We start from the raw sequence: 27,920 nt of genomic DNA on the forward strand, positions 1-27,920 counted from the left end.
AGCAGGGACCAAATGTCGCTCTCCTCCGCCTACCTACCTAGATATCTAACTTAGACCTCTCTACTCTGGCAATGAGAGAGATATGAGTAGATGAATAAATTGGTGGGTAGGTGGGTGAGTGGGTAGCTCTGCAGACAGGCAGGCAGACAGGCAGGCAAGCAGGATTGAAGAGGGGGACGGGGGGGGGGGCGTGTACAGTAGTGTACTAAGTGTACCTAGACTAGCGCTCGGCATATCATTCAGCTTGCAATCAGGCATAAATGATAGGTAAATCAGCCTTCAGGCAAGATCCGATAGATTAATCCACTCCTGCCCAGTGCCCTCTTCGTACTCACTAAGTCTCACTTCCATCCTCCCCATCCTCCTCCTCTAGAGAGAGAGAAAGCATGATTGATCGACTCAGGCCAGCCCAGCCTCGGCCAGCCCAGCCCTAGAATGAGTCGGAGCCTCTAACTACCAGGTAGGAAGAAAAAGAGAGGTCTTGGACCCTTGGCTGTCAGGATGAGATACTGTAGATGCCTCGGTACCTTATCTACCTATCTATATACGGGCGGCTGGAAAAGAAGAACAACCTTGTGAAGAAGAAGAAGAAGAACAACCTTGTTGAAGAAGATTCAAACAAGATTCAATTGTGCCTAAAACGAAGTGCAACAAGACTTGGGCGCAAGTTTCGATGCGGAATTGTTCCATTTTGTTACAGCAGACGCTACCTCCTACCTGAGGTGTTAGATCTAGACGCGGGGGAGTGCCTATCAAGAACTTACCCACTGTAAACCCCTAGTCTCTCACCTGCACCCTTGATAGGAACTATTATCGGTCGTCGTCCTTTTTTTGTCAAAGAGTGGCTGTGGCCGCTGTGCCCGTCAGCTTCCTATATGCAGACTGCAACTATCATCCCCATTCCCCAACTACATGTACCTTGCCTACCTACTACCGTGCAGGTCATAAACATCAATGTGGCATGGAATGACTGCTACGTGCTACCTCCTATTCTACATACTTTTTTCGTGTGTGAACTGCAGTCTACCATGTAGGAGATATATGCTGGCACACAGATAATGGCCAAGAACACCGCGTCACAGACACAGTCAGCTGCCTTGCTTTTCTTACACAGTCGTGTTCGACGTGTCAGCATTTGCATCGCCCGCTCTCTCCGGCATCGCCTCAGCGACCTTCCTGTCCTCGTCTTCCATGACTGCGAGACGCTGTGTCTCAATCTGGTCGGTACCAGTCATTGCGTCCTGCTCAAGAGCAATAGCGCCCAAGTCCGTAGCTGGCAGTCCTGTAACTTGATCGACTGCTACACCTCCCATTGCCTCATCATCATCCTCATCATCTGCCTTCTTGATGCGCTCTTGTACCTCTTCCGCATCAGCCTGACCCGATACACTCCCTTGTGGCTCTTGCTGGACTTCTGCTTCTTCCTTCTTCTTCTCCTGCTCGGACTGGGCCTCGCCCTTGAAGTCCTTTCCACCATTCTGCTTAGGATCCGAGTGGTTGATCAGCTCGACATCTTCGTTGTAGATGCGCAGAAGCATTGCCCTGCGATCCTCCTTGGGCAGCATGAGATTCACACTGGCTCTACTCCTCCAGAGCGGTAGCGTCAAGCCCTCCTTGAACTCATCCTCGCCTGCATCAGGAGTTGCCTCGACTCTGAGAACGCAACAGCCTCCGCCCAAAGCATTGAGCGCCTCGCCGACTTCTCCCAACTCCTTCCAACCCCCTGTCTCGGTGCCGTCTTCATGCTTGTCAGTGGCGACCTTGGGAAACATTTCCACGAGGAGCTTTCTCAGCGTGCTGCGCTTCTTCAATGTCACCACTCGACCTTCTCCAACCCAGCCTTCGATGATGGGAAGCCCTTCGGTTTGGATTCTCCATCTGCAAATGTCTTGACCCTGGGCATCCTGCTTCATAAACATCTTGACGCCAGCGTGGACAAACTTCATCCCGCGATTCTCGTTCGACACGAGTATCTGTTTGATCAACTCTGCAGTATAGTAAATGCCCTTGACCGGGTCTCCAGCAGGATTTCGGACCAAGAATCGATCGCGCGGGAATGCGGAGTGAAGTTCGTAAAAGTTGTAAATACCTACCAGTTCCGGGTGTTGTGAGTCGAGATATTTGAAAGCCTCCTCGTTGGCCTCGGCACCTCGTCGCTTCGACTGATGCGCAGATTCTGGAGGGACAGTCTTCTCGAAAGGCGCTTCTTGGACTGCATCTTTGACCTCGCCTGTCACACCAACCTTGTGGCCATTCTCGGCCATGGCAGTATCTGGAGCTGCCGCCGCCTCACCGATCCGCTGTTTCTTTGCTGGAGACTCTGGAGACTCTTCTGGTGCTGCTCGTTTCGCACCGGAAACAGTAGGGGCGTCTCCAGTGGAGCTGTTTTGCAGAGGGGCTGCAGTGACAGTAGGCACGTCATCAACACGTTTTGGTTCGTCGAGATGTCCCTTCTCAATCTCTGCCATCGTTTCGGTGAAAGCAGTCTTCTCAGGGACGGCATCTTTGTTGAATGTCCAGTTTCTGTTCTGCGATTTGCTCTCGTCTTCTGGCTTAGCACGGACTTCGCTCAATTTCTCAAGAGCAGCAATGAAGAACCCGCCCGTGTTCTGCTGGTGTGGGTACACACGCCAGCAGTTCTCGAGTGGAATGTCCTCTTCGGCTTCAGGAGGGAACATGCCGGGAACAATCTTACTACCCTCTTGCTCGAATCCCGCCGCTTCAGCCCAGGACTCATAGATTGTGCCATTGCGATTCATGATACTCCAGTCCTTCAGACCGGGTGTTCGCTTAAGCTCGGGTAATCTGTCTGACGAGTCGACAAGTCTGATATTGGAAGATCCACCGCACCTCTCGATGGCGGATGCAATGACCGCCTCGTTCTCGACTGGGTTCAAACTGCAGGTACTGTAGACGACTCTGCCACCCACCTTTAGCATTTGCAACGCTCTCGTCAGGATCCTCACTTGGGTGATGTATAGTCCAAGACCGTTCTGTGGTGTCCAGTCTTTCCAAATGCCTGGGTTCTTTCTGCATGTACCATCTCCACTGCATGGGACATCTGCCAGGATGCGGTCAAACTTGAGCCACTTACCCGTCTTGTTCCCTGAGCCATCCTTGCCCGACGGCATCGCGATGGAAGGGAACATGGTCGCATCGTGATTAGTGACAATCAGATTGGGCGAGTTGAGGCGCTTGACCTGATGCACCAACATTTGCGCGCGTTGGTAGTTCACATCATTGGCCATGAGAATGCCTGTGGCACGGCCGTGATCTTCACTGGCCTCTCCATTCACCTCTCCACGCTTGACCTGCTCAATCGCTTTTGCAACCCTATCCTCCTCACCCGCATGCAATAGCTCTACCAATTGCGCACTCTTACTGCCCGGTGCAGCGCACAGATCAAGCACGGTGTGGTGTGGCTCGACATCCAACAAGAGCGGCGGAATCATGCTGACCTCCTCTTGACGACTGATGTTGCCCACGCCAGTCTCGCTGACCAAGAACCTCTGAAAGTCCTTGAAGGGCTCATATTTCCTCACGACATTCTTCGGTGTAGTCATGGAATATGCCAACCCATTGGGATACCAACCAATGGGCTCTGGCAAATCCACTGGCCTGCCTTCATGCTTAATTCCCCTCAGAACGGGAAAGAAGCGAGTGACCAAATTGTCTCTGACCGAGAGAGCATGTCCCTTCGATCCCGTGAAGCGCCACGAATTCGGCAATTCTTTGCGTAAGTGTGTCCAGAATGCGGTGCGCTCGGGGCCTTCGGGCACGAGGGCAATGGTGTTGTAGAATCGTTCGAATTTCTCGTTGGTCTTTTCGATTTTATCAAATGAGACTCGGTTGTCCTGAAATTGGTTTCTCGATCCACCACCACCTCCCCCGCCGCCTCCACCACGTGCACGCCCTCGTGCTCGCGCTCCGCCTCTGTATTTTGTGCGAGACATGATTGCCAGTGAGGAGGTGTTTTGGTGGCAGTGTTGGGTGGTGAAGAAGGAAGAACAAAGTGCGAATGAATGGAGGTCACGACTGGAATTTCTAGTTCGGGCTTCTAGCTCTCAGAACTCTATTCCGGGGGTAGGCACTACCTTACTGTTCACCTCGTCACCGTACAATCATCTCTCACCCACAAGGCAACTGCAGGCCGCCTGTTCGGTAAGGTACTACCACCTAGGAAGTAATGCCGACCAAGAGTTGATCACTAAATGTCATGTACTATGTCTCGAAAGGTACAGGTAAGGTAGTATCGATCGCTGTGCATATCCCACGCGTTCTTAGAAGTCATCGTCACATGGGAATGGCTGGCTCGTTGCTGCAAGATGTTGATACATTTCTGTTAATGTGCATCCTTCTACCTTATGCTACGATATCCATCCCGACTCCTAGGCTCCGAGCACGCGAGCTAGTATCGCTTGCTATGCTCAAAACACGCTGATGTAATTATTGACTCGGTCCTTTTGGTTCTGCGCAATGCATTCTGATATCCATGTGATATTTCGGATTTCCTGTCACCAGCGTTAGCTCTGATCTCACTGGAATGATGCGATACTTCCGAAAGAGAAAGTGTCGTCGGCTTACCTGCTCCCTCAGCTTGACCCACGCGTACACAACCGCGTGCGTGAACTGATATGTGAAGGCCAGTTTTGCGATTTCCATCTCCTTCTGGTAGAACAAATCTTCCAGACTCTTGCCCTCGTCTCCACCAATGCCGCCGGACTGGTTACCCAAAGAGTTGCCTCCCATGCCAGTCTGGTCCAGCATAGTTCGGTAGTCGTGAACACCGTCGACTGCTATTCGCACGCCCTCCACATCGTCCGCTCTGCTCAGCATCAAGGTTCCTTCAGGGTGCAGTCTTCCAAAGTTGGGATACAGCTTTCTCCTGTCCTGCTTCGACAGCTCTGTGCCAAATGAGTTAATGGTGATGTTGATGGACCTGCGATCTGCCTCGAATTCCAATATTTCGCTCATCACAGATGCTGTAGGCGTCCCACTGATTCCAGCCTCCTCATTCACAAATCGATAGAAGTCTTCCAGGTAATTCTTGTAGAGCGTATTGCGAATAATCTCAATGTTCAGCTCGTCTAAATCCTGGTGACTGATGCTGCCCTTGAAGTACGGCGCCAGCGGAGTCTCGATCAGGACGGAGTTGTAGAGCTCCTCGATGTTTGTCGCGACGCAGAGTACGGGCATGGTCTCGAACCAGCCGAGCGGATGACAGCGCTCCAGCAGCTCTTTCGTGTCGCGTTCGTGCAGTGTGCCGGTGATGAGGAGCGCCACATTGTCGATCATGTAGGCATAAGTCAAGTATTCCATGAACTTGGCGAGACTCCCTGTGGCCTGCGCCTGGACATAGCGGAACTCGGCGACGAGCTTGTCGAGCGTCTTGTCGGCGAGAGCGGATGTGGATGGGTTTGGGGGGAGGGAGGCGAGGTAGTCGCCGTACGCAGGTCCGAGTTGCAGCTTGACGTCTGTTTCCACATCCTTAGCCATCTTGATGTCCTCCCGCCCGTTCTGCTACCTTCGCCACGCCTACCGTCGATATTCTCGCATTGGGTCAAGTTGCCGTAGTTCTGGTTCGTGAGCAGTGCGTTTCGGTAGCCACGCACCACGCCTTCGACGTAGCCGTTGGTCGCATTCTGTCTCACGGACGCCGCGGTCAGCCAAAGTCGTCGCGCGTGCAGTTGTGACTCACGTAGAACATTCCCTCGGCCATATTTGCGGTGTTGAGGGAGGGGACTATGCGACTGAGATGAGGGTGGAAGTGGTGGTGTCGTTGTGCTGGTGCTGTGCTAGTCTGGAGGGCCTGGAGGTGTCTCGAGCTCGGCCAAACTGAACATGGGACCAAAGCCTTTCAAATGCGCCACTAAAACATCATTGAAAAGACAACCTGGTCTTCTGCTGCCATGTACAACAGTATCAAAGGCTCACATTGCTGTCGCATATTGAGAAGAGAATGTTCATGATGCATTTCAAAATTCATGAGTCTGAGAGAGCTATGTAATACGTCTAGCAGCAGCAGCAGCAGCAATACAACAGACCCATAGAATCAAACCCGAACGAGCCTCCATGGGTCATCGAGCGCTACGCAAACCATAGCAAAGCAACCTCAACTCCAGCGCTCGAGCGCAAGTCCATTTCTCGTTAAACCAGTCGCCGGACTCGACGTTTCCAGAGACGCCTTCTTTTGATTTATTCCATTTTTTAAAGATAAAGTACAGTAATTGAAAAGCAAAGCAAAGGACCTCTTCAGTACTATCAATCCAGCTCCATGGCATGTGCGGCACATCCATTCACCGGACTGTGTGCTGCCACCATTGCAGCAGTAGCTTCGTTCTGAGCAGCAGTGATCGGATCAGTCTCCGCTCTGAGGAAGCCGGCGGGAGCCGCTAGGTGTAGCGCTGGCAGCATCTGAAGGCGTGGGATGAGCTGACTGGGATCGGTTGTGACTAGGCGAGCCTCTGTCAGATCCTCGGAGAAGATGTAATACTCGTGCTGTCCGTTGTAGGCATTGAGGCATGAGACGAGGTAGATGTCGAGAGCGCTGTTCTCGAACCATATGGCCACGTCTCGGAGCTGAGGATAGTGATTGGATATCCACTTGGAGTACGATCTCTGATTGATCTGGCGCACTTCTGTAGAGTCCATACGAGTCCAACTGATACCCAGACGCCGGGTAACCTCGTCAATGAGCGGCTCGGTGGTGGCTTCGCGAATGGTAGAAGGAAGGACGAGCTGTGCGAGGTCATCCGGTCCGATTGCTTTGGAGTCCATGCGCTGCGACTTGCGCGAAGTCACACTGGGTCGCTTGGTGTGCGCGAGTGCGAATGGTCGTCGAGCATCTTGCTCTTCTTTCCAGGTTCCGGATTGCGATTCGGCACAGGCCTGGTAGCCTGGGTCGTCAGGATAGAGAACCGTCATACCCGGCCCATAGACCGGCTTGCCTCGCGGCTTAATGGACTCGTCGGCAGTGGGAGTGAAACGCGAGCCGTCTTCAAACAGCTCCTCTCCGTCTTCTGGAGAGAAAATGTCACCGCGAGAGCGCTTGCGACCTGCGATCGAGCCTGGAGTTGTGACATTTGATTGGAGTGCGCTGGCGTCCACGATGCCATTGGGCGTGATGGCGTTAGGAGAGATTCCGTTGAGCATGTGTGCATTACTGTTGTGCTGTTCGGCGTAGTGACCATTGGCGAAGTACTGGTTCGATGGCATAGACGGTAGCACAACCGTGGGAGAGTTGCCGAAAAAACTGTTCGAAGACATGTCGGTGGCTATGTGGTCAGTATCAATCAACATCAGTTGCTGCTTATCCTGCTGTAACCTGTGCACCAGCTCCACGAGAGCCTGAGATACACCTATGATGGCGACTGTGGATATGGTATTGTTGGTGTGGTGAATATCGAAGTGAGGTCGAGAGCTCTTGCGAATTGAGTTGTGAGCTGATCGTAGGGTCGAGGAACGTCAACGAGGTTGCGAACGTGGTGGTGGTGGCGGTGGTGGCGGTGGTGAAGAAGAATGTGGTCGCAAGCTGATGCAGTGTAGGCGAAGATGGTCGCGTGAGCTGATTCCGCAACAAAAAAATTGACGTGACGTTGCGAAAAGTGGTGAAATTGGGTGAATGTGTGAGGATGTAGAGGTGAGATGGAAAGAGAAGCTGCTCAAGTCAATCGGAGTGGAAGGAACGTCTCAGTTGCAGACACCATTCAAAGGCCAGGGCGGATGGGTCGATCCGCGCGCTAGTTCCAAGCTTCCCCAGCCATGAATATTCCATTAAGGTTAGACTGACATGCAGCATTGAGGCACGTTAAGGCACTTTCGCAAAGGTCGCATAATCGAATCGGGGAAAGAAGACGTTTTTGCGCCGCGCCAGGCTATAATCATCATGTGATCATCGTGATGCCCTGGCAACCAACAACACAACAGCCCGGCCATGTGGAAAAGTACCTTAGATTATCCACGGAAGGCCTCGCATACGGCACTTCACATCTTCGGTGTGGGTCTGTGATCGATTGGTACACATCGTCGATCACTGCAAGCGTACATGTATTGGGCGGACATGACCGAAGATGACGGGGTCACTGACGGAAGTAGCAAACTCGTGCAATGGTAGAAACTACAGGAGACCAGTAAGTGCTTCAATCATCAAAACCCTCAAAGTCATCTCCCGCTTCGGCATTCTGCGCCCGGACTTTACTGATCAAGTCTTCCAATTCTCTCTCCTTCGCCTTGTCGGCATCACTCATCTTGGCATGGCTTTCCGCCTTCCTTCGCACCTCTTTCCGTTCCCGTCGCTCTTCCTTCACCACTTTGGCCCCTTTCTGCTTTGTCCATGCGCGCTCTTTCCGCTGCTTCTGCTCGGCAAGCTTACCTCTCAACTGAGACGATAATTGCGGCTTCTCGCCACGCGCTCGAGCGGCGTTGTCTGCAAGACGTTGTGCTTCGTGCACTTTGTCTGCATACGCGACTGCATTGAGTTCAAAGTCGGTTGGCAGTTCGAGACTGTATTTTCTGTCTTCCACAGCCTCGGGGAAGTGGCGCTTTAACTCCGGCATCTTGGGCCAGCGTAATAGTCCCCACGCTCTGCCTGTCTCAGCCCAGTCCAATTTTCGCACACCGAAGATATCTGTGGGCAGAGTTTTGCTGTACGCCTGTATCCAGCTGACAAAGGCCTTCTGCGACCGATCGTGGAGCTCTCGCTTTTGTTGTAGCACGTTACGGATAGCATTCGTGGCTTCTCTGGCATCGCTGGCTGTCAATGTCGGAGCATCAGGATATGGCTCGAGCGGCGTGCCCTGCAGACTCAAGTACTTCACGTAATCTTCTTCTCCGCCTTCGCTCAAGAACGTGACAGCCATGCCTCGTTTACCTGCTCTACCGGAACGTCCGCATCGGTGGATGAAGTCCTTGGGCTGTTTCGGCGGATCCAGTTGTACGACCAGATCTATGTCGGGTATATCAATCCCTCGCGCGAGCACATCCGTAGTGAGGAGTATTGCCGAGGACGTCGCATCCCGGAATCGCTGCAAATTCTTCATCCGAATGGCAGCTTTGTGATCGCCGTGAAGGGGATACACTGGCATGCCGAGCAGTGCTTGCAGGATGTGATTCCAATAGTCTACGCCTGCACGTGTAGATACATAGATGATCGATTTCTCGGCGTGACTTTGCTGTAGTATAAGCTTCAGATGTGGTATTCGCAGTGAAGGCTTCGTGATCAAGTGATACAGCTTCAGACTTTCCGGTGTACGCTTATCCAGCGCGCCAGTTTTGCTTCGCACTTTCGCGCTGATTTTGAAAGGATAGCGCATACCGACTCGGACCAGCTCATCGACTGCCTCCGAGACGGATGCGCTAAACAGTCCCGTTCGTCTCTCCTTGGGTACAATGTCGAGAATACGCTGCAGATCCGGTTGAAAATTGGGATCGAGCAGACGATCTGCCTCGTCAAGGACGAGCAAATCGAACCAGTGTCGTTTCACGACCACTTTCGACGAATGCAGCACCTCGACCAGTCGCTTCGGTGTCCCCACCAGGATATTCGGGCCCAGCTGAGCAAACGTCGCCAGGTCTTCCGCCAACTTATTCATACCACCCACCAGAAGCTGCGGCACAGCATATGGTCCCGGCGGAACCTCATCATCGACCTCGTCGTCGTCGATGCCGTCCATATCTTCATCTTCACTATCCCGCTCGGGCTTCGCCGCCTGCCTCAGAAAAGCCGCAGAAGGCTTGTGAAAATCCAACAGACCGATGAGAACATCATAGATTTGACTCGCCAGTTCCTTCGTGGGCGCCACCACAATAGATCGCACATGACCCTTTTTGTTCGGCTCCTCAGCCTTCAGAATGCGCTCGACTAACGGAATCAGAAAACTGAGCGTCTTTCCGCTTCCCGTGACAGCCTCCACAACCAAATCTTTGTTGCCCAGAAGAAGTGGTATCGCCATGGCCTGGACGGGAGTCGTTCGGGCAAAACCCATCCCTCTCGTAAAGTCCAGAATCCATTGCGAAAGTTCAGGCGTCAGCGCCTCGAAAGATTTCGGCTGCTTCTTTTCTGCTGCTGCGCTTTCCTGGGCCATGTTGGATCAAGAGTGGGTTGGGGGCTCTTTTCTCTTTGGCAAAATATCACAGTTTTTTTCTTGGGGGACCAGAATTCTTTGAAGGTTTGATGACTAAGCTGCGGATCGTCTCCAATTCTCCACTGCATCTTTCTACCCGGGCCCCGGGCACCTTTCACTTCCAGTCCCTTGAAGAGAATCGCGAGAAATACGAGCGCTCCTCTACATTGTCAAAACCGACCTATGCATAAATTCGTCCATCGCTTGAGCCCGATTCCATCACAACTAAGCGCAGCTACATTCGTAGCTCGCCATTTGGGTCACACGATCCACTCCTCAGTCAGTCCCGTCTACTCGATCATGCCGAATCGACTTGGAAGCACCAGTAGTATCTGACATGTATTCTCACAACCTTGACTTTGGACGTGAAACAGCATGCTATGTACTGGGAGGATACAGTAGCGACGCAGGATGCATTTCACAGTCATCATGGATGTACTCGGTTACAGCCGAGCTGGATTGGGGCGCAGATTGTTGCAATTCTTCCCTCTTGTAGGAGGTAGTATCTCTCTCTCTCTATGCCGACTTCAAACGTCCAGCATTGTCGGTGTCTGCATAGTTCGAGAAGCATAATGAGAAAGGCAGAATAATATAGGAACCATGATGTACTGGAGGGTTACTCGATTTGCTGGGGTATCTTCGCGCTAAATGCTATGCAAAAGATGGTCAACTGCCGCGCGCTACCGTTTCGCTCGCGATGACAATTCCACTTGGCTATACCAAGCTGCGCCGGCTATTGTAATAAGCATGCCTACTGCATTCAGCATTCCCACCTGCACATGGAATAACACAATGCCCAACAATATCGTCAGCGCCTGCTTCACGTTGCCGCAAACGGTGATTGTGAGCGCTCCGGCCATTTTGTTCGCTTGGAATCCCACGATATTCAGCAGGAATGCGGTCATTGCGTTGACGAGCAGCGCAGCGCCGAAAGTGCCCGAGAACTGGCCTTCAGCGAAGGCTATCCGGAACTGGTCTGCTTCTCCAGTGAGATAGCCGTAGAACACGCACTGAATAGCCGCCAACGGGGACATTCGTAGTAGCACTTCGAGCGCAGAAAGTTTGAGAGAGCCGGTCATAAGCCTGTTCGTAGCTACGGTCTTTACCGATGCCTGCGAAGAAAAGTCAGTCTCGATTGCCGTCTTGCCAGCAATGTTAACGCGTACCAAAAACACTCCGAGCAAGGTCATTGTGAAACCGGCAAGAGTCGCATAGTAATCGCCAACAGTTGCCAGAGCCACGCCGGAGATGAGCGGAATCATGGTAAGATAGGTCTGGCTTGCGTAGGTCCTGGCGTATGCAAATCGATAAATAAGGATCGTGATAACGGGTGTCGTCGACCGCACGATTTGATGAAACGGCACCGACACCATCGACAAGGAAACGTTCGAGATGGCGATATTGATGGTGAAAAGAAACGAGAAGGCGACCAAGGTCCAATGCTCACGCGTTCCGAGCGTAGACAGCTTGAGAGCGCCGAGGCCGAGCATGGCGAAACATCCGATCGAAGTCGCAGAACAGTGCACTGCAGTCAGGAGCCACGGAAACTTTGCCTGTCATGCCGTCAGCAGATTGTTCTTGGAGAGGCTCTTCTTCTAGAAGCATACCGTGCCCAGCACAGACTTATTCGACAGAGTTAAGAATAGGTTGAGAAAGAAGTAGGCTGCCAGGAACACCAGTTTTGAACGAACGGACACATAGTGCTCGGCCACTGGAGTCGCCTGGGGAGACTGTGACTCGAGGTCTCGGGATTCCTTCAGCCTCGTGATGGAATCCTCTGTCGAAGAAGATGCGCTTGATTCTGTGCTCGAACGGAGGTCACGAAACGGCTCCTGGGGTGTACGCGGCCCGTCCTCCCCCACCGCGACCTTCTCGGTCTCAAACTCGATGACGGCCATCAAAGTCGCTGATGGAGAGGCGGCGGTGCAGATGGGAGTGGAAGGATAAGGATGCGGGCGGAAGAGGCGGAGAGGTGGTATATTCAATAGCGGAGGTCCAGCTGGCGGGCGACACGGCTCTCCTATATGTACCTTGTTGGGAAGGATGCTAGTGTGGACATAGGTACAGGAAAGTTTGGCGCCATTTCAGCCACGCTGGCACATTGATGGCGTCAAGTAATTTCCTGCAGGGATCTTGTTATCCACCACGAATAAATCCGAACGTTCAACGGCTCTTTTGGCGAGGTGACCCAGTATAAAGTAGATACCTGATTAGTACAGGTAGATAACGATGATTGTGTATACAGGTATGCATGCATCAGATGCACTTCAAAAGGCCGCGTAGTGAAAGCTTCACATTCCGGAATGTGCGCGTCGTTCTGCGCGCAGGTGCCTGGTGCCTCTGGATCACGTCCCGTCCCGTCCCTCCCTGCCGCGTTCATCTGTCCAAGGTCTTGGCAGCACAGCACAGCCGCGCGTTTCTGAGAACGTCACGCAGACGCTCAGGGGACCGGGACCAGAAGTTCGAGACTCGAGAGGAACGGAGGCTCGGCGCCCGTTCGAAATGAGCGCGGCATCCTGTGCGGCGTGCGCTATATCCTCCAGGTGGTGATCGATGGAAATGCTGCCGGTTGCATGCTGCGACACTGCGCATACCTCCTACGGTACTTTTCCGGAGGTACAACACGGTTGCGACTGACCAGCATGGACATGACTGGACGCCCTTGTAGTGTGATGGGAAAGGCTGTCAAAGAAATCCCCCGAAGTAGAGGTAGTGCAGTCAGTCACCAGTGGTGAGATACCACCTACAATGTACAATTGTACATGCACTGCTCAGGACTACCTTACCTTACCTAACCACTAAGGTACTAGCTAGGTAAATACTGACCGGCGCTCCATCCCGTGGGCGGCACATAGGAGGCAGGTGTAACTGCAGCGCCAGGAGTTTGCGGCCTTTTCTGAGGAAATATTCTCACGCTCTCTCAAGTCCTCAGTTTGCCTGACTAGGAGGTACTCGTTTTCTACCGGCACGCCACGGATTCATTGCTGGATTGGGTAGAACCACAGCTTACACGGGTGCTGGTAGGAGGTATCGAGAGTCCAGCTCAATCTGCTGTGGAACGTAGTAGTGAAAAGCATTTGGGAGCACCGTCTCCTGGTCACTACGCAAATGTTATTCCGGTGTTGACTTGCGTCCAACTTTCCCACTTCACGAAATCCGCATTGGCTTTCAGGACCCCAGGGCAACTGGGCAACAGGTCTGCACGCCACATTCACATGCCCGGGTACTATTCACGTGCATGTCCTGTCTTCATCATGGCAAGAGGATCAACCAGTTGTTCACAGCGTAAGTCATTCAAGTCGTCCAAGTAATTCATATCCGTAGTATAGTATACATTGATCCAGTACAACCTAGATCTTATTTCTCTTCCGACTGGCGATTATGTCGGGGCAACGGCATCTGGGTCTCCGCCAAGTGAGAGTCTCTCTGACTCAAATTGAGCAACCACCGCGCCGCTCGAGCGTCGGCGGGTGTGAATTTCTTGCTCGCGACCTTCCCTGCCTTTGTACGCTTGCTGCTGCGGGTGACGCGTGTTCGCGGCGCGTGCTCAGCCTCGGAAGCGCGCTTTGAAGGTGGCGATAGAGAGATGTCGGCCTCGTCACTCTCGCTCGACGTGCTCAGGACAGCCTCTGGCTCCTCATCCGGAAGACCGTCTGATGATTGAGAGACATCACTGTGCCGTCGCTTTGCTCCATGCCTGCTGTCCTGTCTCTGGTGCCGCTGAGCTGGGACGGCCGATTCCGGGGACACTTCTGCTGCCCGCCATGTGGTCCTTGGAGTGTAACGTGGCTCGTCCATCAGGGAGGAGGATGTTGGTGGTATTACAGACTCAGGATGTGGTGGCAGTGGCACGCTGCCAAGACTCTGTCCTTGGTTGATACTTGTCCAGCCTGGAGTCTCGTAATCTTGTTGAAGTGTGCTGGACTTGGGTGAGAGCGCTGGGGATACTCTGTCTGGTGAGCCGTAAGTGTAGCTCTGATCCATAGCATGATCAGCTTCCAAGCCAAAAGGAGAGTCCATGCGGAATTGCGAAGGACCTGCTCGATGCCGTGGCGGTGGAAGAGAGACTGCAGGTTGGCTGCGTGGCATCGCCTGGCCATACGACGACGGGCCGATGGTTGGCATATGACCTTCATAGTAGTTGTCTGGCCGCCAGCCCTCTGCTTCCAGAGAGGCACATCGGACGACTTCGGGATCAATCTTGAAGCGGCCAAAGCCGGGGTCGTCTCGTCTCAAGCACTCCTTGATGAATGAAGCGCCAAAGATGGGCGTCAGAGCCCATCGGATGGGATAGCAGAAGGTCAGACAGACGGCTCGAGCACACGCATATGGCATCCAATAGCCTTGCGCAGCAAGAGCACCGCCAGTGATGGAGTGTGCCAGCTCCTTCAGGCCCGGGTTGGTATTGAGGGCCTTGGCGGGAATCGTCTGTGCTTCCGGTCAGTTCATATAGGTACCTAGGTAAGGTCATATCGAAGGAAGGCACCACCCACTTTGGAGTAATCGCAAGCTTTGAAGAATGGAGTGATTCTCACGAGGCCGATCTGGTAATCCCACATGACGACGTGAGTACGGTTGGTAGGATCCCAAGGTACGTTGAACGTGTATTGGAATACTGCCCCATATCAGAATGTTGTCAACATTATGCCCTGTATCCTCACAAACAGTTCATGTCCTGCTTACTTACCATCAAAAGCATCTCGTCCCGTCTTGTTCAAGAAGCTTTTCTTCTCGCTCGAGTAGGGTATGTGTCGGACGTAGTCTGAGATCAGCCCCTCATCGCCGCGGCCGCACGGAAAGATCTGAAAGCGTTCATGCTCCCGGGCGAGTTCTTGACGCTGATACGAGTCCAGACACAGACTGTCTTCAGTGCACTCGAAGGGCGGATAGTTGATGTTGCCTTTGATGGCACCGCCTCGAAGAAACACCGCTGCGTCCTTGATGAGCTTTTGGCGTTTCGAAGGTGATGGAGTGTTGGGTGTTTCCGGCTGAGGTGTTCCGGCTTGGGAGTAGCCGTGCGTAGTGTACGCGGGAGTCGGTGGAGGTGTGTTCGTGTGGTGACCCGGGTATCTGTAGTCGGAGGTGGGATTGAGGAGCGAGTGTATCTTCAACATCGTAGCAGCTGGTTGACGTTGGTGGTGGTGATGATATGAGAACTGTCCACCTCGAGATGACTCTTCTGGTGAAGGCGAAGGCATATGGTGGTGGTAACTGTTCGCCATAGTGAGGCGGTGGAAGGGGGAGGTGGCAGGACAACTGAGGGAAACAATCGAACGACAGGCGAAAGAAGTGTGTGTCGGTGTAGCTCACGAGCGGTGAAGCAATTCCCAAGGGCGAGGACGAAGGCTTTCTATGGTGAGTACATCAGATATGCGGACGATATGCCAGATCCTTGGAACACAAGCTTCGGGGTTACATTGGCTGACGGGAATCTCAACACGGCCCACTATGTCTCGCTCTCGATGGCACGTCAAAGAAGTCCAGAGGCAAGCCGTTAACAAGGGGATTGGAGAGAGGGTGGTTGGTTGACTGTACAGTTTGCCGCGCGCGCGAGATACATGTAACAAGGGATCGATCGAAGCCTCCATCTATTTGCTCTTTCTCGTACGAGCCAGGCCGGGCCATTCACACATACAGACACACACATGCACACAAAAGAATCTCAGGTCAAGTTTGCGGTGAGGGACAATGCATAGGTCTCAGATGGGCTTCTGCACTGGCCTATGCAGAGGTCATGCACGCCGTCGTTTGTGCAGGTGGTGGGAGAGTCCTTTAAAAGACGACGCAGCCGTATACACCGCGAGCACTATCAGCGTCGGTGCTGTTGCGACGACAACAAGATGAGAGAATGGGGGAATACACGAGGAGAAGAATTAAGGGACCAGCCTCGTCAACTACAAGTGGGAGTTGCTAAGGAGCGATATTGATTGAGCAAACGACATCCCTATCCCTCGAGGCTGGTTCTGAGGCGCTCGAGCCTGAGGTTGTCTTGTCTGAAGCGGAACAGACCACTTGCAGTGAAGGCTCTATGGCGCGATACCCGAAGAGTGAGGTGGATAGTATTCAGCCTCTCCCGCGTGGTTGGTTGGGGGGCATGTCCACCGGGGGGATCAATACCCTGGCTCGTGGTGGTTGTCTCAAGTGTATATGGGAGCGGCGGGTCCCGTCTATCAAAGCAGGATGCACGTTCCGACACACTCGCCACATGTTCGTTCGTTCGTGCGGCAGTTGGCACGATCCGGAGTTACGAGGTTCTCTTCATTTACTCAGAGAGCAAACCTTTGACTTGAGAGATGTAAGTGAAACATTGTACATCCTCAGAAAAGAGAAGATTTGCAGTTATACCAAAGTACCCATGGAGCAAGCATCAGGTATGGAGGAGGACCACTACATACATCATGACAACCGGACAGGGCATCCAGCCATGTGGCAGCAGTATGCCTGTCCGGGTTCTCGCAGCGCTTGGGAATCTGGTGGTAACAAACTACGGTAAGTACTGTAGGTGGGTAGATTCTGCCCAGCCATTCCAACAAGCGTACAAAGAAAGCTACATAATTGCTGTCAATTGATTGTCTCCGTTTTTGTCCACCATCAATCATCAATTATCCATCATCATCATCATCATCTCCTTGATTGCTTGCTTTGCTTTGCCTGCTTGCTTGCTATCTCGAAAGAGACTCGGCTGTATCTTCACGAGAAGAAGACGCAAAGTTCAGATAGGAAAAAAAAGAAGTGTTGTTTGGATGTTCTGTCTGTCGGTGTCTCCAAATTTCCCCATCTGCAAAGAGCCGTCCGAGCACACACCCATGGACGTATCGCGTCTTCATACCATCCCATACCATCCCATACCATCCCATCCATCCTGCTTTACCATGCCCATGCCATACCACGCCCATACCATGCCCATACAGTCAGAACGAACAAGAACAAAAATCCACATCTAGTAGGTAGTAGTAACAATACACACAAACATATACTCAAACCCACCTACCTTTATTAAACCACATTAACAAGAAAAGAAAAGAAAAAACCAATACCATCTCTTCCCTTGAACTACTCAAACTTCTAGTTACATAGCTACTACCTTACCGAAAAACAACAAACTACCTAGGTACCTGACTACCTGTAGATACAGACGCCAGAACCAGGCCCCGAAGCAGCTATCCGATCCGATGATGATGATGATGTTCATGAACTTCACGACCCGCTGGCTTCCCGTGTTGCTTGCCGCTGCCGTATGCTGTCGTGTCACCCTACCCTCCAGCGGCATGCGAACAGCAGCCAGGTAGGTATATGTTGTGTCACCAGAAAGGAAAACCAAAACAACAGGAACCGTTTCTTGGTGGTGTAAGAGTAGACAAGGTACCTAGATAGATAAGATGATCTCAGCTTTACAGTGCACGAACGCTGTTGTCTTGGCAGGAGGGAGTGCAGCATATCATCAATGAAAAAGAAAAAAACTAGCTGTAATTGTAAGCTCTGGTAGACTATTCAGCTCTTGTTCTATAGTGGTACTGTGGTACCGGTCTAGAGTTAACGCCTTGCTAAAGTCACGTCCCTAAAAACGTAATTGCTGAGTCTCTTTCTATTCCTGGGATTCCTTGTTCTTCTTCTTCTTGTCGAAGATGCGGGCAAAAGGCTTCGTGATTAATGAAACGAGCTTGCCAAGGCCGCCGAACAAGTATCCCATACCAAATGACCAGCCCTTGACACGTACAGACCAAATGAAGAAGTAGACGCTAGGGTGAAAATGTTAGCGATTGTTACATTACCCTTTCATGTAAAAAAGGGCAATAGGATATAAAACTTACAGGAACCAGTTGGTGAAGACGAATACCAAAAAGATGCCAAAGTCTCTCCATTTCTGCGAGGCGTGAATGTTCAAAGTCGACAGGTATTGGTCTCCAGAAGAGTATGGGCAGTACATGCACGTTGACGTGGCATCTCCATTCAAGAGATATCCACCGGCAGATTGGGCGAAAGATCCCGCATATTGCGAGCAGGTCTGACCGGGTGGAGGATTGAACATGGCAGTCTCGGATTCGGCACATTGCACTGGAATGTTGTGAAGGGTCGCCGCAAGGACACCGCTGATCCACCAGGTAGATGGGTTGACCCTGATGTCTCTGTTAGCGCCTACTGTTCGGCGGGGACATTGGATTGACTTACCAGTACATCCAGTATCGCCAAAAGACGGGTATCATGGAATACGGTCGCACCACACCGTTAAACAGCGAGAACATGACGAAGAAGAATGGCATGACGTTCGAAATGACAGTGAACGAGGGTGCAAAGGCACAGATCCACTGACCCCAGCTAGCCTGGAAGAGGAAGAAGAGCATGGTCTGCGAGATCTGTTAGTCATGAACCGAGTACAAGTAGTGCGCATAGAACTTGCCATGAGGAAGACATAGCCAGAAACAGAAGCTTCTGTCGGCAAACCTGTGGCAAAGTACCACAGTACCCAGTACACCACAGCACCAATGATTGCAGCCGGGATCTCTGCGACCACTTGCGCAGTGCAAAACGCGAACCAGCCATAAATCCTGGATGGATACTCTCGGGCCTGCCACAAAGCCATATTGGTGAAGAACTTCGGCACGACAGCGTTGACAATCGTGGGAGGCAAAGTCAAGATCAAGAATGCCGTGAACATGCGGTTCTGCATGTCCTGAATCGTGTTGCCAAGCTGCCAGAAGGTGAAGCCGTTGAAGATGCCGATGACTACTGAGACGAAGAGCTTGCCTGAAAGTTAGAAATCAAAAGGTCAGCAAGTGTAGCTCCTAATGGGGAGGTGATGGGACAATGTCTGTGTCAAGCTCCGCAGCTCAACAGAGTGCGTGCTTCTTGAGACATCAAAGATACGGGAAGTCTTCAAACTGTCACTTGACTCACCGTAGAGATAAGATGGATCTCTCCAGTATTGCTTGAAGGTTCGCTTCAGGAGTTCAGTGCATTGGACTCCAACCGGAGCGGCGTACTCCTTTTCTTGCTCCTTGCGCTTGCCTTCTGGCTGGGTCTTGCTGCGGCTCAGTTTGAGTCCTTCAATCTCCTGGATGACATCCTTGGCTTGCTGGCTGTTTCGCCATTCCTGGTTCCAGTTGATCTTTTTGCCATCCTTGCCCTGCACGGGTCGGGCTGCAGTCTCGAGGATAAATTCGGCAACGTTCTTGCTGGGTGGACAGTCGACGCCTCGCTCGCTGAAGTACTTGATCACGTCCTTGCCGTTTTCCCCTACGGGACCGAAGTAGAAAGTGTTGCCACCTGGGTTGAGAGCGAGAATCATGTCGAATTGCTGAATGAGCACAGAAGACGGCTGATGGATGGTGCACACGATTGCCTGACCGGCGTGAGCCAGCTTCTTCAAGAATCGAACAATGGAGTAGGCGCTCTGAGAATCGAGTCCAGACGTTGGCTCGTCCAGGAAGAGGAGCAGCGAAGGCTTGGCAGCCAACTCAACACCAATTGTCAGGCGCTTTCTCTGCTCAACACCAAGACTGCTGATGATGGCATCTTGTAGGTCGTTTAATTCGAGCAAATCGATGATCTTGTCCACATACGCAATCTTCTCGGAGCGCGGCACGCTCGCGTCTTGTCGCAAGATGGCAGAGAACTCCAGTGCTTCGCGGATCGTGGCTGTGCCGTCGTGAAGGTCTCCTTGAAGACAGAAGCCGGTGTTGCGCTGAAATGCGCCGTCAAGCTCACGCCCGTCAACGAACATCTCGCCAGACACGACTCCCATCGACTGACGCTGAGCAAGTGTGTTCAGCAAAGTCGTCTTGCCGGCTCCACTTGCTCCCATCAATGCGACCATGACACCCGGTTTGGCATAGCCATTGACCTTGTTCAAGAGCTTCTTTTCACCACCCAAGTATGGGACAGTGTACTCAACATCTCGCCAAGTGAAGATGCTCTCTGACTTGGTGATCTGCTCGAGCGCCTCGTTCTCCTTGTCAGAGTCACCAGACTCTCCCATGCCAGCTTCCTTCTTGGTAGAGCTGGAGCTATCTTCGGCGATACCAGCCTTCTCCTCGTCGGCTGGAGCTGCTTCCTTGACCTGGTTCTTTGCGCGTTTCGACTTCTTGAATGCCAGAGCACCGCCACCGCCGGCAGAGAAGTCGAACAGCTCGGTAGCGATCACGGCAAGCAGAATGTACAGGACAGTGAAAGCGATGACAACCCCAAAGTTACGCCACAGATGGGACCGAGAATAGTTGTACTGCGTGCCAATGTAGTCCGACCCAGAGACTTCGGTCGAGCCAATTTGAGCTCCCGCGATAGGACAGCCTTGGTATGCGGGATCGATTCCAGAACCTTGAGGTACAAGCTGTTCAGGTGCGCACTGCATCGTTCTGCCCGCAAATTCGTTGGAGAGCACTGCCTCGAAGGAATACGCGATGGGATTAATCCAATACATCCATCCGAACCAGATGTACTTGGACAGTAGCTGAGTCTTGGGTATCACATATCCGGTGTAGATCACGAGCAAGTTGAGGGCGATTCCAGAGAAACGGACTGCGGTGTCGATCTCCGGTGAGACCGAGGCGAAGAGTCGATAGAGGGCCGTAAGCATGATGGTCGTAACGTAGACGAACAGCAGGTAGATGAAGAACCTGCTGGCCGTGACCGTAAGGTTTGTCATGAAGTACATGATAATTCCGAATAGGACCACTTGCACGAAAATCACAGGTAGATCGGCAACCACACGTGCGATGGAAACAGCGCTGGGGCGATAATATGCGTAGTCCTTGTGCCGAGCCACGACCGCACGTCCCGAAACGGCCTTCATAAGTTCCGTGAGCTGCAGCCATCCAAGGAAGAGGATGGAGAAGAACAAAGCACCGCCACGACTGAATGCACCTTCGGTGTTTTCTGGCTGGCCATAGAAGAGAGATCCGACAATCAGACCATTGGAAATGATGATGAAAACCTTGGTGTAGAGTGTGGTTTTGTCTCCCCAGAGCAGCCAGAACTCACGCTTGACACATGCCGTTACCTGTCGTGGGAAGCTCACGGTGTATGGACTCTTCTTGCGGACATTCTTCGACTTGCCAGCTATCGCATTGTTAGTTCTGATGACACACTAGTACCACAAGGAGAAGACCAGACTTACTTTGAACAGCATTCTCGAAGCGCTCGGCATCTGCATAACCGCTCTCCTTCAGATAGGCTTCGTAGTCGCGCATGTCCTCCAGGACACGTTGGTACGCTGGTGACGCTCGGAATGCCTTTTCAAGCTCTTCGGGCGTCTTGGGCGCTTTGGCTTCATATCCCTCGCGGAATTGGCGCTCCACGGGATCGGTCACAGCAGTCAAGAAATCGGCTGTCGTCTGACGCTCGGGACAGTGGTAGCCGAGATCGATGAAGTACTGCTTCGCGTCAGAGGCAGGTCCCATATAGATCTCATGGCCTTGGTCAATCACAAGGACTTTGTCCATGACATCGTAGATTCCTTCTCCCGCCTGGTAGAGGGTCACAAGTGTTGTTCGGTTCGTGACGTCGGTCATAATGCGCAGAGATCGTGCGTAGTCCAGTGCTGTGCTGGCGTCGAGACCACGGGTGCTGTTGTCCCAACAGGTGACTGTGCTCTTCGATGCGAGAGTCTCGGCGATCGATACACGTTTTCGTTCACCACCACTGACTCCTCGCGTGTATTCATCACCAACGAGAGTGTATTTCGTGTGGCTGATGCCGAACATACGCATCAGGGCATTGGCAATAACAGGGATATCCTCCTGCGCTTTCTTCTTTGTCTTGGTGTACAGTGCGAAGGTGAAGGTTTGCCACACGTTGAGGGAGGCAAAATGGATATCATCTTCGGGATTGTAATTCACCTCACCACGATACATCTTCTTCTGCTTGTCCGCCGATATGCCGCCATACGTCACTTCTCCCGTCACTTCAGCATACGGCTCGCGGTTATTGCTGATAGCTTTGAGAAAAGTGGTGCAGCCAGCGCCTGGACGACCAAGAACCAGCAGCATTTCTCCGTCTCGAACGCATCCACTGAAACCATGCAGCAAAGTCCTGGTCTCGCCGCTTCGGCGGCCTAGAGCTGGTACGAAGCGAGTGATGATGTGCCACAAATCTGGACCAAATGTGCCCAGTATAGCATCCGGCAAGGTCCTGACGAATGAAGCAGTCGATCCAACACCCTTGACGGTCAAATCTTTGTAGATGACACCCACTTTCTTCTGTGGTTTGCCATCCTCTCGACGTTCGAAATGGCCGTCTCGCATGAACTTTTCGAGTTCAAACTCTTCTCGTTCTTCCTCGTCGTCGTCGTCGTCAGGACCAGCTTCGACTTCTGCTTCCGCTTCTTCCCTCGTGGGTTGGCGTGTCGCTGTGTGATCTGCTTGTGTGGACATGGTAAGCAGCGACGCTCGCCGACGACCGCCCTGGCTCCTCTTGCTTTGTGCCGTGGTCGTCCTGGTCAAGGCATTGCCGTCTTGGGCAGCCTCCTTGGACCGTGTGCGCTCCATGGTCGTGAGATTCCTCCGCAGGTTCTCATAGTCTGCCATGGCGCTTTCTGTGGTCCAACCGCCCACGTCGGCTGCAAAGATCGGTCAGCTATTTGGCGACATCATCAGACATGATACGGCATGCAAGCCTTACATTCGCCCCAAGTTCCATCCTGGCCACGAGTGCCATCTTCGACTTCTTCCGTGGGGTGAAGAGGTGTATGGGCGCGGTCGGAGTCGCTGTGAGGGTCGCCCCGATGCCATTGGTTTAGCGAATGGGACGAGGTGTTGAGCTTGCGCTCGTCGACCCCAGATCCCCACATCCTGGACGAAGTGAATCGTGCGTCGTCTACCAGGGCCCCGGTCACACTAGGCGGCGTTCAAAGGTGCGGTGTATGCGGATGTGATTGAGGTTGCGGTTGGTCGTCGGCACTGATGTTGACAATGAGAGAGGGAGAGAGAGAGAGTGTGTGTGTGTGTGTCAGACCAGCGGTCGCCACGCGAATTTTGAAGCCGAACGCGTGGAGTGATGGCAGTTAAGCTAGCTGACCAAGCAGCAGGTGGACCTGGGGCGAATAAGAGTGAAAATGACGGGGGGCCACAGCAATATTGTATGGAGTCGCGCAGGAGAGCGACGTTGGCTGCGGGCTGGTGCGACAGGTGCTACACTAGAGGCCGCCATGATTCCCGATGAGGCAGGATAGGCTTTGCGATGCTGTTAGATGCCGCGGGCCCGCTGTTGATTTGCGAGACGGGCGCGGAGACAAGACGGCGTTTACGGTGGGATAGGTATTTGCATGTGGAAGCGCTGCAATCACCATGACCACAAGTCCACAACATGACCTCATTACCGTAGAAAAAAAACTTATCGGCAGTGTTTGCTGTGGATCCCTAGCTTCGCCTAAATGCTTGAAGTAGCCTCAACCACCACCGCGGCACGGGGCACATGGATGGCGGCCAGCGGTGTCCTTTTTGGAAATTGTGGGTGTATTAAGTATTTCCAACCGTCTTCCCCGTCCCCTCCTACAAAAGCCAAGACCTCCTCTAGGCTCCTACCACTACCACCGCCTATCCATACGCAGCCTATGAACATGCACTCCCGAAACTTGTCCATAGGGAGATGCAGCGCCCCGATAAATGTGACGCGACCAGTCCCATCAGCGCGTCGAGACGTAGTGGATAAGGTGCCATTTTAAGCTTTTCGTGATGCATGGCATGGCATGGCCGGCATGGTATGAGAGTAGGGCGAAGTGACCATACGGACCATGCGATTTTGCGTGTCCTGATACACACCTATACAGCAGACCAGGATGCAGAGCAGCGATGCGGTGTACCTATCGTATCCATCTGGCGCCGCGCCCAGTCTGTAGAATCATAGAATGAGGGATGTTGTGATGAATCAATCAGAAGGAGATGAGAGTTGAATCGGCACGAATTAACCTTGGAAGCAAGGCCAACAGCAATACCCCGTCTTGGCGTGTCTCCCTAGCTTTTAGCGCATGCCCTGGGCCATGATGCGATATGAAAAGCTCACTCCACTGCTCAGTAGGTCAGGTACCTAGGGTCAGTGCTGTAAGTCTGTGACCTGTCTGTCGGCGCCTCAGTAACTGAAATTCTACTAACCTACCTCCAGGCTCCCTGTCATCAAGAGAAGTTATAGAACTTTAAAGGATGCAGCCCTGCTATAGAAGGATGGTTTGCTATCTCCGGACTTCGGCATTATGGCGGATAGAGTACCTCAGGTAGGGGACCGGAAATGATACCTCAGGTATTACATCTACCGGTGTCTCTACACAATCACCGCCGAAGCAGATGCGAAATGGCGACAATCTATTTCGAACGTGCCTTGTGAGCAGCAGTTGTAGCTGCGTCCATGTTACTGCTGACCGAATGTAAGCACATTGCACCAATGCTGCTGCGTCGGACATGACCTGCAGTACCCGATCCTTGCTCTCTCTCCATTGCTCCAACGGCAACTCTTCTCCAGCAGCTGACATGTCTTCTCGTAGACATCCCTGGATGCACTTCCCATCACATCCTCGCCCGCACCGCAGTAGTCTGAAGAGTGCAGGTTCACAAACAAACAAACAACCCCCTCTCAACGCTTGACACAAACATCGCTTCGAATCACCCATTTCTCGCCCTCCGTCACCTCTTTCCCCTCATGCAACATACATTCCTTTCCATGTCGATGCAGCAACGCCATTCCGACTTCCAAGTTGACAACCACCGGTGCAGGTGCAGCTTCCCGCTTACTCACCGCTTCCGGATAGAACACCGTTTCGCCACCTTGACAACCCGTCGCTGGCGAAGTGAGATAGAGCAGAAATGTCCACGTCGTCTTGGCGGGAACAGCATCCGGAGCGTCATCGGATGGGAACATGATGTGATTACTTTCATCATCTGTAAATAGATTAGATGAGAATCAGGAAATAAGCAGACAGAAGACATAGTACAACTGTATAAGCAGAAAAGGCAAAGATACGAAAAAAAGCAAAAAAGGAAAAAGGCAAAAACGGCCCCCCACAAAGCCAAAGCCTAAAAAGATACGAGAAAACCAAAAGATCAAGTACCTAAAAAAGATAAATCAGTTATCAATCAAAAGATGAAACTCACAATGCCTCCCAAAGAATTGTCCCTTCCCATATCGATATACCCGAATATTCGAACTCAATCCCAACACCTCTCCCCCCCACAGTCCCCGGTCCTTCTCCTTCTCCTCATCCCCATCCCCCTCAAATCCATTATCCCCCATCACGAGCCCCTTCAACCCCGTTCCCGACCACAACCTCTCCGCAAACCCCGCATCATCAACTTGCAACCGATCGTTCACGCGCACCGCTTCCCCTTTTTTCGGCTTAGAAGGCGTCGTTGTGAATGTGAGGTTGGAAGAAGAAGATGACAGAAAAGAAATATAAGCTTTACAGAGCGTTGACGTCCAGAAGTGGGAGATGGTAAGGATTTGATAATTGGGGAGGAGAGGCGTGAGGGAGAGGGTAGAAGAGGGGAGAAGAGGTTTGAGGGGGGGCCAGTTTGGAGGGGTAGGTTTCGTAGAAGTTGTAGTAGTGGGAGTGTCCTTGACCTTGTTTTTGTTTTTGGGAGGTTGTTGGGGTTTAGAAGGCATTTCCTTTTTGGTACTACTACTCTGTATGTGTATAGGTGATGATGACTGGGATAGGTGAACTGATGCGGTTGTATTATGTATATGTAATATATTTCGTAAGGTACTGCACTCTACAGACGGGAAAACTCTGATCGGGTTTGGCGCTGTCCTTATCGGGATATGTGGCCTACCACCGAGCATGACACGGTGACACCTCACCTGCACATCTCCGCTCCACTTCACGTAATCACGTTCCTGCTCAACTCACACGGGGCAGCTGCAGGAAAGAACGAGAACTGAGCGGCATCAGATCTTCAGACAATCCACTACACAGGTAGGCGACAACTTTGCGAACGATATCGGCTAGTCGAACCCCATCCACGACGAGCACAATCACCAACTCTGCTCTACTGATGCCGAGCAGCCTGCACCGCCGATGAATCTAAAAGCACCATTAGGCACCGACTTCGTAGAGCAGAAGGGGGAAATACTTACTCTCGCGCCTGATCCTGATTCTGGACAACCTCTGGATGTCTCTCTTTGCCCTCGTGTTCCCACCGCAACACCCCTGTTGGATCGATCACGACGACACTTCTCTCATCTACGAGCAGACGACTGATATTTTCGTGAACAATCCGCCTCGCTACCTTGTTCAGTGAAAACACATCACGAAAGGACAGCACAACTGCACAAGCGTCTGCATACGCTCCCGAACCAGGATCATCAGGATCTGCCTCCCCAAGTTCCCTCGTCAACGCACGCGTCAAGATCTCTGATCCTGCAAACCGGACTGCTCCACGCATGTGAAAGATTGCAACACGCCCTTTACAGTTCGGATGATGGTCATCAGCCGTCTGGAGAGTTGTGATTGTCGTCTCTACGGTCGAGCGAGCAATTTGGCTGACGTCCATCATGTGTAAACCCATATCTCGTGATAGTTTTTCACAAATGGCAACACCCCGGACACTATTGCCTTTGTCATCGAGCTTGGGAGAGAAAGCTGCTAGGCCGACTTGGCCTGGGAGTGCACCGAGGATGCCGCCCGCCACTCCACTCTTGGCTGGAATGCCGACGTTCGACACCCAGTCTCCCGCTGCATCGTACATACCACAAGTCGTCATGACTGACAACACCTGCCGCACGCTGTAATGTGGAAAAATCTTTTCTCCGGTCACAGGATGGTAGCCTGCATTACTCAGCGTCGCAGCCATCAGGGCCAGGTCTCGAACAGTGACGTTGATCGAGCATTGACGAATGTAACCTTTGACTACCTCGCGAGGATCGCAACGGAAAATACCAGCTGCTTTGAGCATATGGGCCAGACCCATATTGCGATCCCAGTCCTACAGAGAATCAGATCAGCACGCATTTCTGAACATGCGAACTTGGCACTTACTTTCATCTCAGCTTCGTACACTTCTTCGCACACTTTCAGCTCTCTGCCTGCAAGCTTCGACATGACTTTCAAGATTCGATCTGTTCGCTGTTCCGCAGTGGCATCAGGTCCTACACATGAACAAGTCAGTTGCGAGTGAGTAGATCTGGAACCCACGGATTTGTTTTAATATGCTTGCTTTCAAGCTTGTCTTCGAGAGTCTCAAGCTTGGGGAGCAAATTGGGGGATCCTGCGTTATTACTACTTACCCACAACCAGAGAATGGGCGGTGATAGCGCCAGCATTGATCATTGGATTCATTGGACGATTGGAGCCTTCATGAAGAGAGAGCTCATTGAATGCATCGCCTGAGGGCTCGACTCCAATCTTGGCCAGCACCGCATCGAGACCGGCATCTTCGATGGCGAGGGCGTATACGAAAGCCTACAAAGCAATGGGTCGAGCGTAAGCAAGTATCTCTGACTAGTATAACCCCTCCATCTGGAGAAGCCTGTCTCTTGACTTGACACCGTCGTAAACTTGAATCCAGTGAGATGTTAGACATTTGGGGAAAAGGGTCGGCCGACCAGTCCTGCTGTGTACCTTGGAAATGGACTGTATCGAGAACTCGACTTCGTCGTCACCTGCGCTGTACACATTCCCATCGACCATGGCAATGGCTACAGCTAGCTTGGAGGTATCGGCTTTGGCGAGAACATCAATATAGCCCGCTGGAGCGCCGGAGTCGTCTGGACGAGCATTGTCGAGCACTCTCTCGAGGTAGTCTGGAATGGGGGATTTCATGGCTGACGAGAGAATTGACGTGACAACATGTTGGAAGTCAGGTAAGGTACATTCAT

At 52.3% G+C, this 27,920-nt stretch overlaps 9 protein-coding genes across 9 annotated transcripts; all 9 read right to left on the reverse strand.

Moving 5' to 3' along the window:
- Nucleotides 1-978: 978 nt before the first annotated feature.
- On the reverse strand, nt 979-3,966 carry SEPMUDRAFT_148322 (S-adenosyl-L-methionine-dependent methyltransferase). Its single transcript, XM_016904850.1, has one exon. The coding sequence runs from the start codon at nt 3,951-3,953 to the stop codon at nt 1,107-1,109; it is 2,847 nt and encodes a 948-aa protein (XP_016762807.1). The 5' UTR covers nt 3,954-3,966; the 3' UTR covers nt 979-1,106.
- A 265-nt stretch (nt 3,967-4,231) lies between these two features.
- SEPMUDRAFT_148323 (ATPase, V0 complex, subunit D) lies at nt 4,232-5,755 on the reverse strand. Its single transcript, XM_016904851.1, has 4 exons — nt 5,699-5,755; nt 5,540-5,642; nt 4,585-5,474; nt 4,232-4,511 (listed from the first exon to the last, which is right to left on the reverse strand). Exons 1-4 carry the CDS (start codon nt 5,717-5,719, stop codon nt 4,428-4,430), a joined length of 1,098 nt encoding a protein of 365 aa, XP_016762808.1. The 5' UTR covers nt 5,720-5,755; the 3' UTR covers nt 4,232-4,427.
- Nucleotides 5,756-5,969: 214 nt separating this feature from the next.
- Nucleotides 5,970-7,624, reverse strand: SEPMUDRAFT_148324 (uncharacterized protein). Its single transcript, XM_016904852.1, has one exon. The coding sequence runs from the start codon at nt 7,297-7,299 to the stop codon at nt 6,262-6,264; it is 1,038 nt and encodes a 345-aa protein (XP_016762809.1). The 5' UTR covers nt 7,300-7,624; the 3' UTR covers nt 5,970-6,261.
- A 913-nt stretch (nt 7,625-8,537) lies between these two features.
- On the reverse strand, nt 8,538-10,055 carry SEPMUDRAFT_19249 (P-loop containing nucleoside triphosphate hydrolase protein; the record flags this gene model as incomplete). The annotated part of the gene is made up of 1 exon (XM_016908314.1): nt 8,538-10,055. A coding segment is annotated over one exon (1,518 nt), but the record flags the coding sequence as incomplete, so codon positions are not given.
- A 677-nt stretch (nt 10,056-10,732) lies between these two features.
- SEPMUDRAFT_148327 (TPT-domain-containing protein) lies at nt 10,733-12,123 on the reverse strand. The gene is made up of 3 exons (XM_016904853.1): nt 11,729-12,123; nt 11,288-11,674; nt 10,733-11,233 (listed from the first exon to the last, which is right to left on the reverse strand). Exons 1-3 carry the CDS (start codon nt 12,017-12,019, stop codon nt 10,802-10,804), a joined length of 1,110 nt encoding a protein of 369 aa, XP_016762811.1. The 5' UTR covers nt 12,020-12,123; the 3' UTR covers nt 10,733-10,801.
- A 2,147-nt stretch (nt 12,124-14,270) lies between these two features.
- Nucleotides 14,271-15,235, reverse strand: SEPMUDRAFT_40646 (DNA-binding domain of Mlu1-box binding protein MBP1; the record flags this gene model as incomplete). Its single annotated transcript, XM_016908793.1, has 3 exons — nt 14,271-14,549; nt 14,615-14,736; nt 14,809-15,235. Coding segments are annotated over 3 exons (828 nt in total), but the record flags the coding sequence as incomplete, so codon positions are not given.
- A 2,321-nt stretch (nt 15,236-17,556) lies between these two features.
- SEPMUDRAFT_148328 (ABC transporter) lies at nt 17,557-23,100 on the reverse strand. Its single transcript, XM_016904854.1, has 7 exons — nt 22,737-23,100; nt 21,235-22,674; nt 19,017-21,176; nt 18,520-18,866; nt 18,291-18,466; nt 17,933-18,238; nt 17,557-17,860 (listed from the first exon to the last, which is right to left on the reverse strand). Exons 1-7 carry the CDS (start codon nt 22,903-22,905, stop codon nt 17,707-17,709), a joined length of 4,752 nt encoding a protein of 1,583 aa, XP_016762813.1. The 5' UTR covers nt 22,906-23,100; the 3' UTR covers nt 17,557-17,706.
- Nucleotides 23,101-24,527: 1,427 nt separating this feature from the next.
- SEPMUDRAFT_63331 (uncharacterized protein) lies at nt 24,528-25,706 on the reverse strand (the record flags this gene model as incomplete). The annotated part of the gene is made up of 2 exons (XM_016909634.1): nt 24,528-24,985; nt 25,199-25,706. The coding sequence occupies 2 exons, from the start codon at nt 25,704-25,706 to the stop codon at nt 24,681-24,683; spliced, it is 813 nt and encodes a 270-aa protein (XP_016762814.1). The 3' UTR covers nt 24,528-24,680.
- A 372-nt stretch (nt 25,707-26,078) lies between these two features.
- Nucleotides 26,079-27,864, reverse strand: SEPMUDRAFT_40614 (glutaminase-domain-containing protein; the record flags this gene model as incomplete). The annotated part of the gene is made up of 5 exons (XM_016908790.1): nt 26,079-26,127; nt 26,181-27,028; nt 27,082-27,191; nt 27,330-27,504; nt 27,664-27,864. The coding sequence occupies 5 exons, from the start codon at nt 27,862-27,864 to the stop codon at nt 26,079-26,081; spliced, it is 1,383 nt and encodes a 460-aa protein (XP_016762815.1).
- Nucleotides 27,865-27,920: the final 56 nt, after the last annotated feature.

This window comes from Sphaerulina musiva (assembly GCF_000320565.1).
Source record: "Sphaerulina musiva SO2202 unplaced genomic scaffold SEPMUscaffold_3, whole genome shotgun sequence".
NCBI lineage: Eukaryota > Fungi > Ascomycota > Dothideomycetes > Mycosphaerellales > Mycosphaerellaceae > Sphaerulina > Sphaerulina musiva.